Consider the following 18,679-nt stretch of genomic DNA (forward strand, 5'->3'; position numbering starts at 1 on the left):
GCTCCGAGACTGCAGCCTGAGTCATCGACGACTCGTCATCAGCTGGTGACGGTGGCTCCTGCTGCATGATGTCTATTAGCTGAAAAAAGAGAAAAAAATGTGTGTGAAAAGGTGGCTTGCAATGACTCTCCTGGATGTTACTAAGGAAGTGAAATAGAGCTACGTGTTACATGCATTCCTTCACCTCAGCACGCATAGTGTGCGCATTTCTATATCGAATATTCTATCCTAACCTAGCATTATGTAGCTGTGACATTTCTCTTATGCTCTTACCATTCCCAATTTGAATTCATGTGCACAGTTTTACACAGCCACAAGGGGTGCTGAGGGTGATGAATCAATAAACAAGCCATGTTTATCATGTGCCATTCCACCAGACGAACACTATAGATCAATGTGTCCTATACCTAAGAATTATCTCTTACTGGGTTTGCAGAAGCCCTGCATTATTCTACAGACGTGTACTTACCATTTCGACAGAGACGTTCTCGTCATCCACTCTTTCATCCATCAGGCTCCTATCGTTGATGGGCAGGCGACCAAGAAACCGGGCAATTTTTTTGTAATAGCGCCATGTAATGGGACCTTGACCAGTTGTCTTGCGGCTGTTTCCTGCAAGAAAGGTATGCGATTTCTGCAATTTCATTTATATTCTTGAGCGGACTCTACAACATCACTGGTACTAGAAAAGCATTTAACCGTTGTTGGTATGCTGTCTGGTAGAGATATTTGCCCAGCAATATATTGCATCCATGCTACTTGCGCAAGAACTAGTCAAATGGAGCTTTTCACATATTTAGACACTCCAGCAGTTTCGAATAAAATTAATTTGCCCGAGTTATTATAAGAAAACGGTGGTCGTCGGACGCACAAAGCCAAAATAAAAAAAGACTCAAATGAACTAGTACTTCGAGAGCAGTCAAATTAATGGGTCTTGCAATAAAAAATTTAAAACAAATGCATTAACGATGCGTTTGCATACCGAGCTGCAGTTAATGTATCACTACAAAGTAGCGGCGCATGAGCTAGCGTGACAAAAGGAATCTACGGACAGATTGCATCACATATTACTTAAAATAAGCGCCGTGTGAACGGCGAGGCAAAGGCCGATTGTTCTTCAGTGCCTCTTTTAAAGCGTGTGCGCGTGGTACCATACATTGTCCCGACCGCTGAAAACGGCACGCACACGGCGACGGCACCTTGTAATGTAGATGGTTTGGTTTAGGGGGTTTAATGTTCTAAAGCGACTCAGGCTATAAGAAACTCCGCGGTGGAGGGCTCCGGAATTTCGACAACCTAGGGTTCTTTAACGCGCACTGACATCGCATAGCACACGGGCCCTGCCATTTCGTCTCCATTGAAATGCGACCGCAGCTGCCAGGATGGAACCCGCGTCTTTCAGCAGCTGAGCACTTGTAATGTAGGACATCAGTTTTCACTTACCGGTACCTGTGTCCGAGGTTTTCGATCTTCGATTTTATTTCTTTGATTGACTTTTGCACACCTTGCGCGCGAAGACATTCGGCCATGGCGACGTACACCTGCAGGTTGCGCTTCGCCGATATGATCTTCCCAGACTTTTAGAAGTACGCGCGTTTCCTCATCGGTCCAATGCGCCTTCGGCTTGCGATTTTGCGCTGACGAGGCTGTGCAGCGGTCTTCCATTGCAGATGGCACGCGAAAATGCAGTCACGCCAACCACGCTTCGTCCGCACTGCCAAAACCGAGAACGAGTTGCAAACTAACATGGCCGACAGGGACCGTCGGTGACTGGGAAGAATATAGTTGGACAAATTTCTTCAGACATCCTGCTGTCCGTCAAAAAAAGATTTCAAATATATTATAAGTTCAAACAGTAAAAGTTTTTATTGTTTATATTATGTTTTCACTAATCAGTTTTGTAAATTTTCACCAAGTCGCTGTCGTCGAGATTACACAGGTCGCCCGTGCATGAGTTCGGGAAACTCATTCACTGGACGAATGTCGTTAGCTGTGAATCCCATTGACTGTGCCCCTGCAGCAGCAAAAAAAAAACGCCATTCAAATGTAATGTCATTCGCTGCGGATGACATTACACGCGCCGTGTGACAGGGGTGTTATTGCTGCTCCTGATGTCCTGAATAATTTTGCGCACACCCTCCGCGGTGGCTCAGTGCTTGGAGCACTCGGTTTCTGATCTGGACTATTTGCTGTGCGCGTGTGTGATTTAATTCCTCTAAAATGAACTAATCACGCGCACAACCTGGACACATTACTTATTGTGTAAATAGTTTGTACATATTACTTCTCTCCTTGTCCTCTATTCCTGTACCCTCACCTCTTTCATTTCATTTCTCCATTCTGCCTGCTGTCCTTTATTTCCGCTGCCCCAGCTCAGGTGCTTCAGTATCGATGGCAGATGCCGGGGCTAGCAAAAATCTTTTCCTTCCTTTTTACTATTGTTTTTAATAAAACCACTACCACCACTATTTCAGTTCGAACACAACCGCGGCGGCCGCGTTTCGATGGAGGCGAAACGCAAAGGCGCCCGTGAGCTGTGCGATGTCGGCGCATGTTAAAGATCCCCGGGTGGTCGAAATATTTCAGGAGCCCTCCCCTACGGCACCTCTTTCTTTTTCCCTCCCTCCTTCAACCCTTCCCATACGGCGCAGTTCAGGTGTCCACCGAGATATTAGTCAGATACCGCGTCATTTTCTTTCCCCAAAAACCATTTTTCTAATTTTCCCCTACGGAGCGCTTCAGGTGTCCGCCGATATATGAGACAGATACTGCGATATTTCCATTCCACACAAAAAACAATCATTATTAATTTTCCACCACCCGCCGCGGTGGCTCTGGAAAAACGCTAAGGCGCCCGTGTGCTGTGCGATGTCAGTGCACGTTAAAGATCCCCAGGTGGTCGAAATTATTCCGGAGCCCTCCACTACGGCACCTAATTCTTCCTTTCTTCTTTCACTCCCTCTCTTATCCCTTCCCTTACGGCGCGGTTCAGGTGTCCAACGATATATGAGACAGATACTGCGCCATTTCCTTTCCCCCAAAAACCAATTATTATTATTATTGGTTAGGGCGCTCGGCTACTGATCCGGAGTTCCCGGGTTCGAGCCCGACTGCGGCGGCTGCGTTTCCATGGAGGCGAGAAGCTAAGGCGCCCATGTGCTGTTCGATATCAGTACACGTTAAGCATCCCCATGAGGTCAAAATTACTCCGTAGACCTCCACAACGCCACCTCTTTCTTCCTTTCTTCTTTCACTCCCTCCTTTACCCGTTCCCTTACGGCGCGGGGCAGGAGTCCAACCATATATGAGGCACATACTGCCCCATTTCCTTTTCACCAAAATTCTGAGCACGCTTCCTGAAAGATAAGCCACCTCGTAAATGGCTTTTCATTCATTTCCGCTGCACTGGGCTAGTGCCGTTGATACGAACAACGCTTTATGTGACGTCACTGCGGCCCAAGATGAAAAACACCGTTGCGCAGCCGTGGTTCCATTGGCTACCGTTGGCGGCGTCGCTTTCCAGGAACCTCGAGTAAAGTCGTATACGCTGGAATCGCGACCGTTGTGCCAGGACCTTGCTCCCACGCTCGTGTTCCGATGTCTCGGCTACAGAGGCGAGTGCTAAAAGCGTATACATTATATAGACGCGACGCGGAAGCCAGCCATGCGGCCAGGTTAACCGGCTGCTAAGACTCTCAGGGCATATTCGTGTGTCTAAATTTCAGTTTGAAAGAATCGCAATTTAGTTCTGCAAGAAATTAAAATTAAAAATTTGGTGATCGAAAGTCAGTTATTCCTTTTCCATTTGGGACTCGGCGTTTGTAACAGAAAGGATTGATTTCAACACGTTTAGCAAGTGGCGTTTGATTTTCTACTTATTCGAATCATTTTTCTGGTGAATACTCAAGTTGTGCTACGATATATGTTAAAGGAGAGTAGGTTAGGTGTAGTGACTGGGAGGTGTTTGTGAATTGGGAGAGGTTTGATAAGGTGGAAGGCGCGGATTTCATGCGAAATGTCCACGACTGGACTTCCAAAACGGCACACTATCGGCATGTGTATTGAATGCCCTGGAAGAACCGATGGAGGGGAGACTGCGGAAAAGCTGAATGGTTGACAGAAATGGAGGAAAAAGTAGATTCTACAGCCACTGTAAGCGATAATAGCGGACAGGCCACGTGGATGGGACCCGCACGGGCGCGGCGAAAAACTAAGGAGATTAGGAAGGCATGAACAGAAACAGTACCAGGAGTTGATGTGCGGCCTAGTTGGTGTATTGTGTTTCCACCCAGTGGAAGGAACGAGTACTGTGTCCGTCCTCTTCGTTCTCGTCCTTTGCGCTGTGCATAGACAGGAACGGCTATGCTTAGGTAAGAAGTCTGCACACTAAACACAAATCAACCCAGATGGGTGATTTTGGCTTGTCCTCTAGCGTCCTCCCAAATCGAGGTTCGATATACACCGTTAGACTTGGTTAGATATCAACCCCAAAAATACGGTGGACATACGGTTGGCGAAGGGAGCAGATTTGGTGTAGATTTTTACACCAAAAAATACGAAGCACTTGCGGTTGACAATGGGAGCATATTTGGTGTAAGTTTTTACACCAAAAAATACGAAGCGCTTCCGGATAGCAATGGGAGATTTCAACTGCGGCGATACGCTGAGCGGTAGCTGGGGTGTCGTGTTTATCCAGGCGCCAAGATTTCGCAACGCCGGCATCCAGGAGGAGGAGGTGATGACAGCGGCCCGTTTTTCTATAATGCATTTTTTCTCCTTCTCACAGGGCTACTAGAACTGCTAACTATATAGGCGGAACGGTGCTAGTCCGTTAATCACAATAATCAGGTTCGAATGCGCTTTGTAATCATGAACAAAGCCCAATAGAACTTCAGTGTTGAGATATAACCAGCCCCGTTCCGTCCATGCCGTTACGAAGTAGTACTTATAGGAACAGGGCAAGAATGCTGGATACAAAGTGCATCGGACCGCTGTCTTCAACTTCTCCTCGATGCCTGCGTTGCACGATCGTGGCGCCATGCATACACACGACGTCGCAGTCACCTCGCAGCGTACTGCCGTACATCGCGGAAACAAAATGAGACCAGCGGCGGCGGCAAGGAAACGTCTTTAATCTGACTCCGTTGAGTATACGGCACTTCTGTAAATAATTCACAAACCACGGCTCCGGCGCTAGCCGAAAGTATCTTGACGGGGTGGTTCGCAATGGGCAAGAAAAGCAGAGTTGGGGAGACGACAGACAATGAAACTGAAAACAAGACCGTGGTAACAGATCTACGCTCCAAACTCCTGCAACACATTTTTTCTTCTTCTCGTAAAAGTATTCCATCTCTTCACTGTGGTCCAAAAACCGAATCCCCGAAGTTAGAGAACCTGCATGGTGCACAAACCACTTGCGGGCAGCTCCACATTCGACAAATAATGTTTGCAATCTCTCTGCCTTTAGAAGCTTTTAAAAAGAATGCATTTGTATATTGTATCCTTAAAATTCGTTCGTTACTGTGCCTTATTTTTGCAGTCCGTAATGGACATTTTTAAAGAAAATTTTTGAATTCCGTGCTCCACTCGCGCATTGAAAATATTTTTCGAGCACTATTTTCATTCAGTCTATAAGTACTCAAAGTCGATAAAAGCAGAAGGATTCGCAGTAAGGATTACAAAAAAAGATGGCATGTAGCTTGTACTCCATGGTTTTATTTTCTAACAAAAAAATAGTTCTTGGATTTTACCTTCAAAGCGGAAGGAAGCTGTGTATGTTTGTTAGACATTTTTTCCCGAGACTGCAGTTTTAAACACTTTACAAAATATTGTTTCTAACACGTCCTCAAAACACTGTTCGGAATTGAACTTGTGCATGCGACTTAAATTCATTCCATTGGATGTTCCAAAACACTGAATTACACAGACCACCGCTACAAGTAGCACTGGATTATCACATATGTCAGTTACTAACCTACACACATATCTGAAATATTAACATTAACACCATCAGCATTAAAAGGCTGCTTAACATGTCAAGCTTATTCAACTGAAAAGAAATTGAAGAGCCTGCGTAAAGTAAACAAAAAAAAAACACGAAGACCTGTAGATTTCAATTTTATTATTTTAAAAGGAGGACAATAAAGAACATTTGAATCCACATTTCTTGGACAGGTATTGGAGATAGGGACTAACTTGAAATCAGCACCTAAAAGTAATCAAAACGATTCAATAGCAATTCTTAAAAAGCAATGCAGAGTTGACTTCAAAGCTTCTTCGCTACACTTCAGGCTAACTGGTGCTCTCAGATAAGATTAGCTAAAAAAATGTTATTGCACCAGACAATTCCCAGTTTCTAATTCCAAGTGGCTAACTTCAAAATTCAGATCACAAACTACAGTAAAAGAAATACTAAAAAGACATCCTCAAGCAGCCCACTAAATCCACTGTAAAATATCACAGGCATCCAACCTCTAATATTTGTGTTTGTTCTTGAGAAACACATAGGACGAACGTAACCTTAGAAAACTTATAAAATACATTAAGTTTAACACACAATCACATAAAAACAACACAAAACAAAACATTACACTCAATATATGGAGGCCTAGGCTCTAGAGAAAGTTTATGTGCCTAGAAAAATATGTTAGCCACCCATCTGAAGGAGCCTGTCGCAAATAAAATGCAGCACTCATAACTTATATGGGAAAAATTAGAATACAGAAACACATGCACACATGCTTTTAAATCTAGCTAACAAGTAATGACTAATGCTGAAACACAATGAATTAGTCAACCTGGTATTACCTGACCGTGCGCACTACAAGCAAAGCAAAAACACATGGGCTAAGGTCAAAGCGCTGAGGACACAGGCATTCTGTTTGATCGGCAGAAAGGCATTCATCACCTTCACTTTAAGACGAAGTGAATAAAAATTCCAGAAAAGTTCCCATGGCAATTGATCAGACTAAGGACTAGTAACTTTGTGATTAAATAAGTAATTAAATTTCTGAAACCTGTGCTTGAAAACTTAATTGTTCATCAAATGCATTATGACCATTATTTTTTATAATTAAACGATATGTATAAATGGTAGCAAATGTGTCCTGTGGCAGAACGGGAAGTCTGTTAAAAACATAGAAAATTACAAAATGCTGACAGTGCTCCCAGGAAGCTGTCCGAGCTAGATGCAAAAATATTAAAAACAATGATTAGCCCATGCAGGGACAAGAAACCAGTGGGGTGATGATTCTTAGGGTGAACAGAATGTTGCTGTTCCTGTTTGTCATGCCTTTCCATGCTGTCACTTAATGCGAGTACAGCATTTGTCAAAGTTTAGAGCCCAAGGAATTCGCTTCTGAGCCTTGTTGGCATCACTAGCATTCCAGATCTCTTGAAGGTACATAAAACCTTGCCCTGACCACAATGAATGTTGGACATCCATGGATGCTTAGAGGCCTTTATACACGGCTCAGAAGCCAAACCCTTTGGCTCTGTAGCTTTTGACAAAGGCTACACATCAGTTTTGCGGTACCCCTTTCCACGTGTAAATATGCATTTGTAGTTTTGTGTATGTGTAGAGCCATGTGAATGCGACGTTCTTCAATAGCACTACAATTATATCAGCATGTACAAATAGGGCTCACTTTTGATGCTACGTTGTTTCTTTTGTTTCATGATACTTTGTTTTATTACGTGTTATTTTTATTTCTCCTGTTCGTTATGACTGAGCTTAATTTAGGAATGTTGTGTTGTTTCGTCCGCTGAGCTCTACCTTTGTGGAAACAATTATGTATATTATACGGGGGAAGGGGCACGGGGAGGGAGGGCGGGAACCCGTCATGCTGTCCACCTTTTTTCCCCAACCTCCCCCATCATGTTGATGGATATAAAGGCTGTTACTATTATTATTTATTAGAAAACAATATGCGAGGTATTTTCCTACGGCTGTCTTGAGATGGAAGGTTGTTCGCAGCCACAAGGTTAAAGTCTTTCATATATATTTACCGAAAGCAAACTTGCTAATCAACAAAACAAAGTGCGTTTCACCAAGCTGCCTGCTGTGGGCTGGAGTATGCTTCGCCTAAGGAGAAAGAAGTAAGTTAGGGGTTGCTTTCTTGATTCTTGGAAGTAAAAGTGAGCGGCCTGTTTTATTGCCAATTCTCTAAATTGAGGTTCCCTCAGCAGCCATCTTGAACGACTTCTGGCGGAGGCTGCTGCGTGTGAGACGTCAGTCCTGCTCATTCTTGTTCAAAGGGAAGCTCTTCAGTTGCGATGTGCCTATCAGAGTTTGTCATTTTCCTCTAAAGGGAACTTTTCTCGTGATTTACGAGTTGGAGTGGTGTTTCGAAGGACTCTTGTATGACGGAAGGCCCGCCTGCGCAGATGACGTGCTGCTGCACTTCAACCGGAACGCACAACGCAGTTCGCCGATGGCGCCCATCCTGCCGCCACCCGCAGGGGGTAGGACTGGGTTTGGCGGCCGAGACATTTGGAAGAGCTTCAACATCACCTCCTTCCGTGCCCAGGTTGGCCCCACGGGTGGCAGTCGAGGCTATGAGAGGGTCACCGGCAAGTGCTGCCGTACTTTGCTCCTGAACCGCCAGCGTGGGCTGCAGACGAAGAAGCCCCGGTTCTTCTGCTGGGAACTAGAGGAGTCATCGAGTGATCGGTAATGGCGGAAGAAAGCGAAAAAATAATAAGAGCTTGTTCAATTTAAGTACAGATGACGCCAGACCCACAGACCGGTTTGTAAGGCGATCAGAGAATTCATGTGAACAACGTGTCTGTACGTTTGATATTTGTGGCTTCTGTATGGCACATTGAGAGGAAAGCGATGGAGCGCATTTTAATGCATCGTAAAGCCTTCCAGCTCTGGAAGACAAGGTAGCCGCGTAGATTCAAGGTTGCCCGTGACAACCCATAGGTATTTTCATTTGGTTTTATGCCGAGGCAACGTACGAAATGCATGTGCGGTATGTGTAGCGGTTGAGAACGCGCACTCGTTCTTCGACTGGCGCTTCTCTACAGTCTGGCGCCCCTAAGCCTCACCTCGGCCAGCGCGTTTCGCAGCAGCCGAAGCAGACGAACATTCCCCCTCCGCCTTTGAGCATAACCATCCTCCGGTTACTGTAACAGCTGTCATTTCTTTATGATATAAGGATGAGGTCGAAAAGGAGCAGTTGTGTAGAAAGCAGCATCCGTGTAGACATTGTTGTGCAGTGTTGTATGCGTTCACGTACTCAACAAGTGTTGGCGCCCAGGCCAGTCGGGCTGGGGCATTTCGTGGTGGATCAACGAGGAGCTCATCCCCGTGCTGCACGTGGAGCGGGGCAAGACGTACACGTTCGTGGTGGAGGGCGGCGTGGACGCGAGCAACTCGGCGCGCTACCACCCCTTCTACACCACCGACAACAGCAAGGGCGGGGGATCCAAGGAGGACCCCGCTGTGCTCAGCAAGAAGGTGCGCCGCTCTTGCATGATAGCTTGTTCGTGTCAGGTGCTCCCGTCTGCTCAGCTTTTTTTTTCTTCAGATTTTGTTCAGAGTGAAAATCAATTCTCTCTGAGTATGTTTGTTTTTTGCCCGGGAAAAAAAGGCAGGTGAGAAAATTGTATTCCAAAATTTTCGCGCCGGTCGATTCAAACTCGTGTCGTATACACCGAAAAGGGCTCCATGATCACCGCTTTGACGCGCATGGCGGTGTAGCGTAGCCTCTGTGATACGCGTCAGAAAAACAGTGCACGCTGCAAATGCGAAGTGACCCGTTTGCAGCTTATAAGATCTCCGTGCTTTTAACGCAGCGAAGCACCTCTGTTCAAAGGTGGCGTATGCTCCTCCTGGTGGTTCCCGCGTATTTCCTCCTTGATGCGTGTGAAGGATTAAGGGCCCATTCACCGTTGACAGTTGAAGAGGTCTAGCGACCAATCAGCACTCGCCTGCGACTACATCGCAGCTCGACAACACCGATATTCACACTTGCAAGGACGACCTGCGGGTCGCTTTCTCGTTAGATTATCGTTTGAAATGAGAACTCTTGGGAATGACGCCGTTCGCGCGCTTTTGAGAGTTTCGTCTCCTTTGGCCGCGTCTCCTGCGCTCGCGCATGGACCCCGAAAGTGTTCTGGTTCGTCGATATTAGCAATGTACTGCGACGACCTGAGCGAAGAGGAGGATATAGCGGCAATTTGTACCGCGGCCTCACAAGCTGCTTGCCAAGCAGAAAAATGCGCTAGTATGTTGTTTGTTCGTGTTCATACCATGCTCTGGGAAGTAGAAGTTCAAAAATGAACCAATTTTGAGGGTCGTTGACCATTACCGAGCAGCTGGATACAAGCATGATTTCTTCTCATAGCCGCTTTGCTGCTGTTGCCCAATGCGGCTCGATCACCTGGCGTCTGCTTTCTCCGCTGCTGCAGGCGCCGCGGTAATCGAGCATTTTTTTAATGTTATCCTGAGAAAGGGTCCACAATAAAGCTGTGACGAGATTAGCATCTTGGTTACAGCGCTGGTCAGTTCCGAGGCGCCCTAGCTCAGCTGCGGCATCGATGTGAAACCAGCTAGGCTTAGCGACGACTAGGGCAGCGAAGGAGCAGATCGCGCAGTTCGTCGCCCGCAGCACCCGCGAGCGGCGTCGTTGCCGAAAGCTCGGCTCGCTCGCTGATTGGTTCAGCGGTTTTCGACTCGCAGTCGCACGGCTAGGAAATTGGTCAACGCGGCTGATTGCGAAAGTCGCTTTTCGACCAAAATTGTCGCCCGACCTCTGCGACTCTCAAGTGTGAATGGGCCCTTAATAACAAAACGCCTCAATATTAGTACCCACGTGGTACGCTACGCATGCCACGATACATGGAGATTGTGAGCATGGGATTGCGGATGCTGTCAGTATATAAAGCCACCCTTCCGGTGGTCGCCGGATGTGATGTGTCCTCGCTAGGCGAAGCTTCGCTTGTGGAGACGGAGTGTAACACATTTCATACGCTACAGAAAATGGGAAACATTTTATGGCTAAGGAGTTCGGGACCCCTTCAGTGTCCCCTGCAGTGCAAGAAGCGAGGCTTGGCTTAGAGCACGCTGCAAAGGTGAGTGGAGACTTGGCGAAAAACAAAGAATACTGCGGTTACACCAAAGTGTGCCAGGGCAGCGATCAGTGAATGTGCGCGTCAAGCGTGGAATTTTCATTAGGCGCTCATGCCACAGACTTGGATTTATTGAGCTTTCTACGCTATGTGGTAACGTAAAAACAAAGCCTAGTTAGCGATAAAAATCATGTTCCTTCGCAGCGGGCAGCAAGATGCCCAACTCTAAGGGATGCATACATGACGCAAGCCAACAGTCACAGAAACCAAGGAGCATAGAGGATGTCTTTTTTTATTCGTAGTTTTTTATCAGTGGGAGATTAATAAAAGCAGAAGAAAAAAACAGCCACACGCCGCCGGTGGGTTCCCTCAATGTTCGCTTACCCTACAGATAAATACCCCCGAAAGGAGAAGTTTGGACACCCGTCGCAGTAGGCTCAGTTGGTAGAGCACAGCACGCGAAATTCGGAGGTCCTGGGTTAGGATCCCACCGGCGGCATTTGGTTCTTTTCCTTCTGCTTTTTTTAGCTCCCACTGATGAAAAGCTACAAATTAAAAAGAAAAGCCATTCTCTGTGCTCCTTGGTTACGTTGGCTCTTGGCTTCCGTCATGCATGCCATACGAGCACCTATTTCCCCTTCACTTGTATGCTTAACATCTCTAGGCGGTGTAGAGAAATAGCTCTTTTGGCTCTTGTGACTACCTCTGGCTCTCAGCGCTGTGTGGGTCGCTTGTTCCTCGTTCGTCCTGCCCTGTGCTCTGTATTTTCTTCAGTTGTGAATCTGTACTATCATTCTGTATTTTTCTCGTTAAAACTTTTCCCTTTCCTCAGCCAGTGAAGAAATGTTTAAAGAAATCTTTATTTATTTATTTTATTTATTATAAAAATACCCTGCAGCACCCAAGTAAAGTAGCAATGCAGTGGGTAGAAGATTAAAGTGAAGAAAAGTATAATAAAATTAGATGAAAAAGGGAAGAAGGACAAAGGAGCAATGTATCAAGGCTACTGGAACAGAAAAGTAAAACCAGAACAACAGTATATTCAGTCTACAATTCTTGGTTTCAAATATTATGCTATAAAATACATCCCGATGAACACTCACAACTTCAACCAGCAACTTAAGTAACTGCGAAATGAACGATTTAAACATGTACTCCTAGGTGGCTCAGACGACTGTCGACAATATTAGTGTAGTTTAGTTCTAATAATAGAAAGTGTTATTTCAGTTGCATAACGAACTGTGCATATGTTTCTCTACCATAAATATAAAAGAGAAAAAGAAATGATTCAGGTAGAATTTCTCGGAGGACTCCGAATTGGATCGACGAGCCTCAGTCTGGATTTTCGTTTTTTCTATACCGCGTTTAATATGTGTTTGAATGGACCGCTGAGTGTTTCTGCAAAAAAAAATGCCGTGCTTTGATTTTTAAGATACTTATTCTGTCAACGAGCTGAATTTGAAGACACTGAGATGTTTGGCCAGACTGGCTCGCATTACTTTCGAGCCACCACAATGCCGGTTGTCTTTTGTATTTTCCACCTTTCTCTCAGGGCCATCGGCTGCTCGCCGGAGTTGTGCTCGACGCTCGCAACAAGGTTGACGTCTCCAAAGGTAACGGGCTCTTTCTGTTGAAATCTGGCCTTTCGCTCCCTGGTCCTCTCGCACTCCTAAGGGGCCCGCAATTCTGTTGCGGCAAAATGCCCGTACCCCGCCGCGGTGGCTCAGTGGTTAGGCGCCCGGCTACTGATGCGAAGTACTCGGGCTCGAACCCGACCGCGGCGGCCGCGCTTCGATGGAGGCGAAATGCAAGAGCAGCCGGTATGCTGTACGATGTCAGTGCACGTTAAAGATCCCCAGGTGGTCGAAATTATTCCGGATCTCTCCACTACAGCACCACATTCTTCCACTCCCTCCTTTATCCTTTCCCTTACGGCGCGGTTCAGGTGTCCAACGATATATGAGACAGATACTGTGCCATTTCCTTTCGCAAAAAAAGCAATTATTATTATTATTATTATTATTATTATTATTATTATTATTATTATTATTATTATTATTTTTCTGTGTTGGCACATTATCCAAGCTCAGGTTTGCAACGCGGCTTCCTGTGAAAATGTTATTCGATATTTAATGACAACGCAACTTAGCTGTGACCAAATCATCTGGGGCACAACGTCGCGAACAGGCAAAGCGAAAATATATATGTTGTAAACAAAATCGATTAGGCTTATTGTAAATATTTTATTATCAAACTTTGCTCTGGCCGCTTATTCACGTCCCCGTGTAGCGACTATTTTTTACCTGTAGGACCCGAGGCGATTGCTATTATAAAAAAAAATCTGCCCCACGTTGTCCCATAAGCCCCCCCCCCCCCCCCGCCCCCACACACACACACACACCTAAAAAAACGGTTTTCCCGAGGATGGTGAAATGGTCTGTATAGAGCGCGCCGTCACTCTTAGCAAAGATTAGTCCCGTGGGAGCAATAGCAGCCGTTAGTCCCCGTGAGCAGCTGCGAAAGGAGCAATCGCGACCGCGTGCGTGCGTGTGCAGACTTCAATTTGCAAATGCTTAGTGCTTGTCCTGAGAAGGACTAACTGAAGGACGAACGACAGAATCTGCGCCCTCTGCTTCGCAGTTACATCCCACACAAACATGGCGGCATCAATCAAAGCAGGACCCCTCGCTTCAGACTGATTTCGTCTTCGTCATTGTACCTGCCTATTTAGTGCATTCACTGGAGGCAAATGGGTCACCAGTCTTTTGCTTTCGTCTCATTTTGCCTATGACAAAACCTATAAATGATAAATTGGCTTTGTTTTTCATCTAGAGTGACGATTCTGCCGCTGCTAGTCTTAAGAGGTGAGTCGGTTTGTTGGCAAAAAGTTTTCCCGTCCCAACAAGCATTTGACGCCAATAGTGTGAGCTTACCGTCGCGTCTCTGTTCGTAAACGCTAAATTGAAAGAGCGATTGTGAGAAATGGCGCTAAATCCCGCAAAATAACCAGCGTTTACCGTATATATGCGTGTATACGGCAAGAGCGGCGGCGGATTTCGCTCACTCTCGCCGCCGAATGCCCCAGTGTGAATGAGCCATAAGGCCAGTGAAAGCACCGCCGCTGTCCGTGCCGAAGCGGATAGACTCGTTTGCGTGAGAAAAAGGCTTCGTAGAACCGAAGTGACCGGGCAGCTGAGAAATAATAATGATAATAATAATAATAATTGGTTTTGGGGGAAATTAAACAACTCAGTATCTGTCTCATATATCGTCTGACACCTGATCCGCGCCGTAAGGGAAGGGATAAAGGAGGGAGTGAAAGAAGAAAGGAAGAGAAAGGTGCCGTAGCGGAGGGCTGCGGAATAAATTCGACCAACTTGGTATCCTTAACGTGCACTTACATCGCACAGCACACGGACGCGTTAGCGTTTTTCCTCCATAATAACGTAGCCGCCGTGGTCGGGTTCGAGCTCCGGATCAGTAGCCGAGCGCCCTAACCACTGAGCCACCGCGGCTGGTCAGCTGAGAAAGTGCATAAACAGTTACTACGAGCTTCAGTACGTGTCGAATGTGAGTTGAAATTGGCTCAGCGTTAAGCACGTATAAGTAGTTGCGTTTCGTTGCCGGTTGTTTACGAGCTTATCTGATACTGTGTAAGTGCGAACGATACTCAGTGAAGCAGAAAGCAGCAAATATTCTACTCTTCTATGCCGCTCGCTGCAAGCACCAAAACACGAAGTGATCCACGGCTTCCTATATTTGTTTTCAGTAGGCGGCAATCTGCAGTGGCGAGTTGCTACAGATAAGACCACCTTATGCGCAAAAAACGAAAAGAAAACTAGGATTTTTGGTTATCAAGTACCGGCCGGAATGCATGCGTGGTTAAACACTTTTTTTTGGTCAAAAAAGCGATTTAAAACCGCCCTGTGTATGCATTAAGGTTTACCTTGGCTTGTTGCAAAACAATATGATAGAAAAATCAGCATACTTTGCTGTGAACAGCGATACGTTTTATAAAACTCCGAGCGGTAAACCCAAGCAATGTGTTTGCTGTGTAGAGTAGGGCGGGGCAAAACGAGACAAAAATTTCCAAAGTCATACCGTTTTTACTCTTTTATTTCAAAACCCGAAAACGTTGTACAGGAACCTTCCTTGGCATCTTAGCTAAGTGGTAATCAAAATTAAGTGAGCTTGCAACATCATAACTATGAATATTCATCAATAATAAAAAAGTCACATTTGCCTCACTTTCTCCTGACCCACGGGGCAAAACGAGACATGAGGTGGGGCTAAACGAGACATTTTCGCAAAACCAAACAAAATCTGTTCTTGCAATCCGAGCACTTGAAGTACAGTCCATGGGACCCTGCGCACTCTTCGTGAGCCCACTCGTCACACATCGTGCATTGGGTCCACACGGAACTAGGCGCTGTGTTGCATCGTAATTCTTTGCGCACGAGGCACTCCCAGTCACATTTGATGCTTGTTAATCGCTTCGCAGCACGTTTTCCTTTCAGGTCGATATCCTGTGATTGAACACTGCCACTAACAGCCCTTTCGTTCGGTTTTTCGTTTTCTTGAGGCCACACCTGACTCCTTGGGAGGTTTTGCTGAAACTAGCTTCGCCTTGTAAGGCGATAAGGACAAAACGGTGCCTGTCTCCGACTTCCTTCTTTTTGCTTTTTTTATACCAAGCACAGCAGAAAGCACTGGAAAGGTCGTGTCACTATGAGCGGGCTCTTCATTGTCTTCGGTAGAAGTAGCCGGGGAGCATTTAGGGTGGGATTCTTGGCGTTGACCGCAAGTCTGATGTCCCGCTGTGCTTTCCAATGGCGCTTCATCGATGACAGGATCATCCAGCGGCACGAGAGAAAATGGCCATCTGCACACTTCCGCAATCCATTGCTTATGTTACTGATGCTTCCTAATCGTTCAACAGCTTTGCTTAGCAGCTCACCTATATTCTCCATCGTGATGCGACTCCCAATGTTTCTCAGCAGCCACTCCCGGCATGCGTTGTTGTAAGCAGCTTTGAAGGCTTTGAAAAAGCTTACGCCTAGTGGCTGTAGCTTGTGTGTTTGATCAAATCTACTTCTTGCAAAGTACGTATGAACCATGTGTCTCCAGTCGTACTGCTCGCCGTTGAAGGGCGTCCTTAGGCACAGAGAAGGCTTTTGATTCAGCATGAATAGAATGTTTTCGCTGGCGCACGCTTTCTACAGTCTTCTTCTTATTGACTTCGCTCTATGCAACCCTCGTCTATTTCGTTTCTACGCGCGGGCCATTCTTGAAAACGAGGCAAAAAACTCCGAGCTAGAGTATGCACTTTCATCAAGCAGAGACTGCAATTACTTGCTACGAGCGACGAACTGTTACGGTTTTCCCCTTCCATAGGCTCCCACTCAATCTATTTTACAGTTCTGAAGATAACCACAAAAGGTACTGTAATTGTTTCCGCAGCTAGCAAATGAGATGGAGTAACAACACAATTGCATACCTTGTCGCAGTTGTTCACATCTACGTTGCTGAACAGGTCCAAAGAAACAGGACCTCCAGGTTTCGCACCTTTTTGGCGGTACATCCGCTCCACGAAAGTCGCTCCAGAATTTTTTTTTCGGGAGTGGGCAACTCAAGATTCCCGCTGTTTTTAACTTAAATTTAGTGGACACATAACGGCACCTACTGATGGTTTAAGAAACCTACTTACTGTAAAAGATTTTGCTCCAGACGCCGCTAGACGAGACATGTCTCACTTTGCCCCATGTCTCATTTTACCCCGCTCTACCATATATAATGCGTTTATTATCTGCTCCGGACCGCCTGCTGTGGTGGCCTAGTAATATCCGTGCTCGGTTCCCAATCCAAAGGTTGCGGGCCCGAATCCTTGTATTTACATGTGTGTTTATTTGTTTCCTTTCATGTTGTTATATCTAATGAGTGCTGCCGCTAAAACTATCTAAATTACACTGGAAATGACGCTTCGCTTGCATTTTTTTCTTTAAACGGCTGCTTGGGGGCCAACTGTTGTACCCCTTTTCAAGGGGATCAACAGTTGAATCTGTTGCAGTTGCTGCCGAGAAGGAATAATGGTTGTGACAAGTTGGTTTGTCCTCAAAGAGACTAACCTCTCGCCTCGTTTTCGTCTCATTCATTGCGCCTACAGGCAGGCGGGCACACACCACATGGCGCCCACAGTACAATTGCCTCTCTAACCCTTCCACCGGGCACGCACCGCCATTGGTCAGGCGAGGAGAGCGGTTTCCAGAACCGCTTCTCTCCGACACGCCGTCGTCGCGCGCGAGTGGACAGTCCAGCACTTAGCATGCTCAAGGCTACGTGCTCTCCGTGGGCAATCGGGGGTTGTTTCTCCAAGCTTCTCTTTGAGACACCCGCTGGCTGTATGCCCTTACACGTGTCCGACACGTATGTGTACAAACTAAATGAGCTCATAGGAAACACCGTTTTGTGTTCACGAGCCCAGCCTTGCGTCGCAGGAACCGGCCGCTACTGCGAATGGACGCACAAGACGGTGGATAAGAGCGATGAATCCAGTACCTGGGAGGATTTCAAGCAGACGTTGAACCTGCAGTGCGACGTCGGCCAACCGGCAAATTTCACCTGGACCCCCGACAAGGACACGCCAGATGTTGTCTACTACCAGGTACAGCCCCTTGCCGTGACCTGTCTCCTTGGACGTCGATTGCTAAATGCTGCTGTCTTTTTCAGTGTTTCACGCACTACTACCTCGGCTGGAAGATCATGGTGACTGACCCGGACCAGCCGGAACGCGGCCGGGGCAAAGACCGCATGGAGAGCGGCCGGGGCGAGGACCGCATGGAGAGCGGCGCCGGCCTCACGACGGCACTGCTGCCGCTGCTTCTGCTCGGGGTCATCGTCTCAAAGGCGGCCTGACCTTTCCCTCATTAGGCCCGTTAGAATTTGTGCGCGTGTGCTCCGTCTTGTTTTGCATATTCAAGGAGGACAATCCCAGATGGAGGCCCTTGTGAGGAGCACTCTACAACGCGAACATCTTCTTCTTCGTCGCGTGCAAAGCTTGTGTCGTGAACCCCGGATTGTTTCATCGGATTCGAGAGAAGATTGTGGACGAGACACATTCATTCAAGCGCATCGTTGGTTAAAACGCCGCAGCAGGCTGTGGACGTCTGCTGAATGCCTCTCGTCTTATAAACAAAGCCCGACATTCTTGTGACAGTTTGGTTTTTTTAGCATACATGGAACAGCATATTACAGATACCAGGGGTCCAGCGACGCCATTGCGCAGACGCGGTTTCTGCCGGCTTTGTGTATGCTTACTGCAATCGAACCACCTTCAGCCGCACGGGCACGCTGAGTCATCGGCGCTTCAACTTGGAACATGCGCCTTGTCTCCTTCTTCAGACACGGACTAAGACTACATCTGCGATTGCTGTTACTATCATTACAAGTTATATTGGTGAATCAAGGTGGCCACTTGGTGCAGCCACTAGACTTATGTAGTGCTACGCTTGTGGTGTGAAGTAATTTCGCTTTATCGTTTCTTGTGCGCGTGTAGTCCTTACCGATTGGCTGAAGCAAATTGCTATATTTCAACGAAATCGACGCT

At 46.6% G+C, this 18,679-nt stretch overlaps 1 protein-coding gene across 1 annotated transcript; it reads left to right on the forward strand.

Annotated features, from left to right (window-relative positions):
• Positions 1-8,432: 8,432 nt before the first annotated feature.
• On the forward strand, positions 8,433-18,099 carry LOC144131905 (protein Skeletor, isoforms B/C-like). Its single transcript, XM_077664469.1, has 5 exons — positions 8,433-8,571; positions 9,264-9,463; positions 12,629-12,689; positions 17,571-17,737; positions 17,803-18,099. The coding sequence occupies exons 1-5, from the start codon at positions 8,433-8,435 to the stop codon at positions 17,986-17,988; spliced, it is 753 nt and encodes a 250-aa protein (XP_077520595.1). The 3' UTR covers positions 17,989-18,099.
• The last annotated feature ends 580 nt before the right edge of the window (positions 18,100-18,679 follow it).

This window comes from Amblyomma americanum, chromosome 1 (genome assembly GCF_052857255.1).
Source record: "Amblyomma americanum isolate KBUSLIRL-KWMA chromosome 1, ASM5285725v1, whole genome shotgun sequence".
Classification (NCBI taxonomy): domain Eukaryota; kingdom Metazoa; phylum Arthropoda; class Arachnida; order Ixodida; family Ixodidae; genus Amblyomma; species Amblyomma americanum.

Coding starts and splice junctions, on each gene's coding strand:
- LOC144131905 (XM_077664469.1), top strand. CDS start 8,433: ATGGCGCCCATCCTGCCGCCACCCGCAGGGGGTAGGACTGGGTTTGGC. Junction 9,464..12,628: donor CCGCTGTGCTCAGCAAGAAG/GTGCGCCGCTCT, acceptor CCTTTCTCTCAG/GGCCATCGGCTGCTCGCCGG. Junction 17,738..17,802: donor CAGATGTTGTCTACTACCAG/GTACAGCCCCTT, acceptor TGTCTTTTTCAG/TGTTTCACGCACTACTACCT.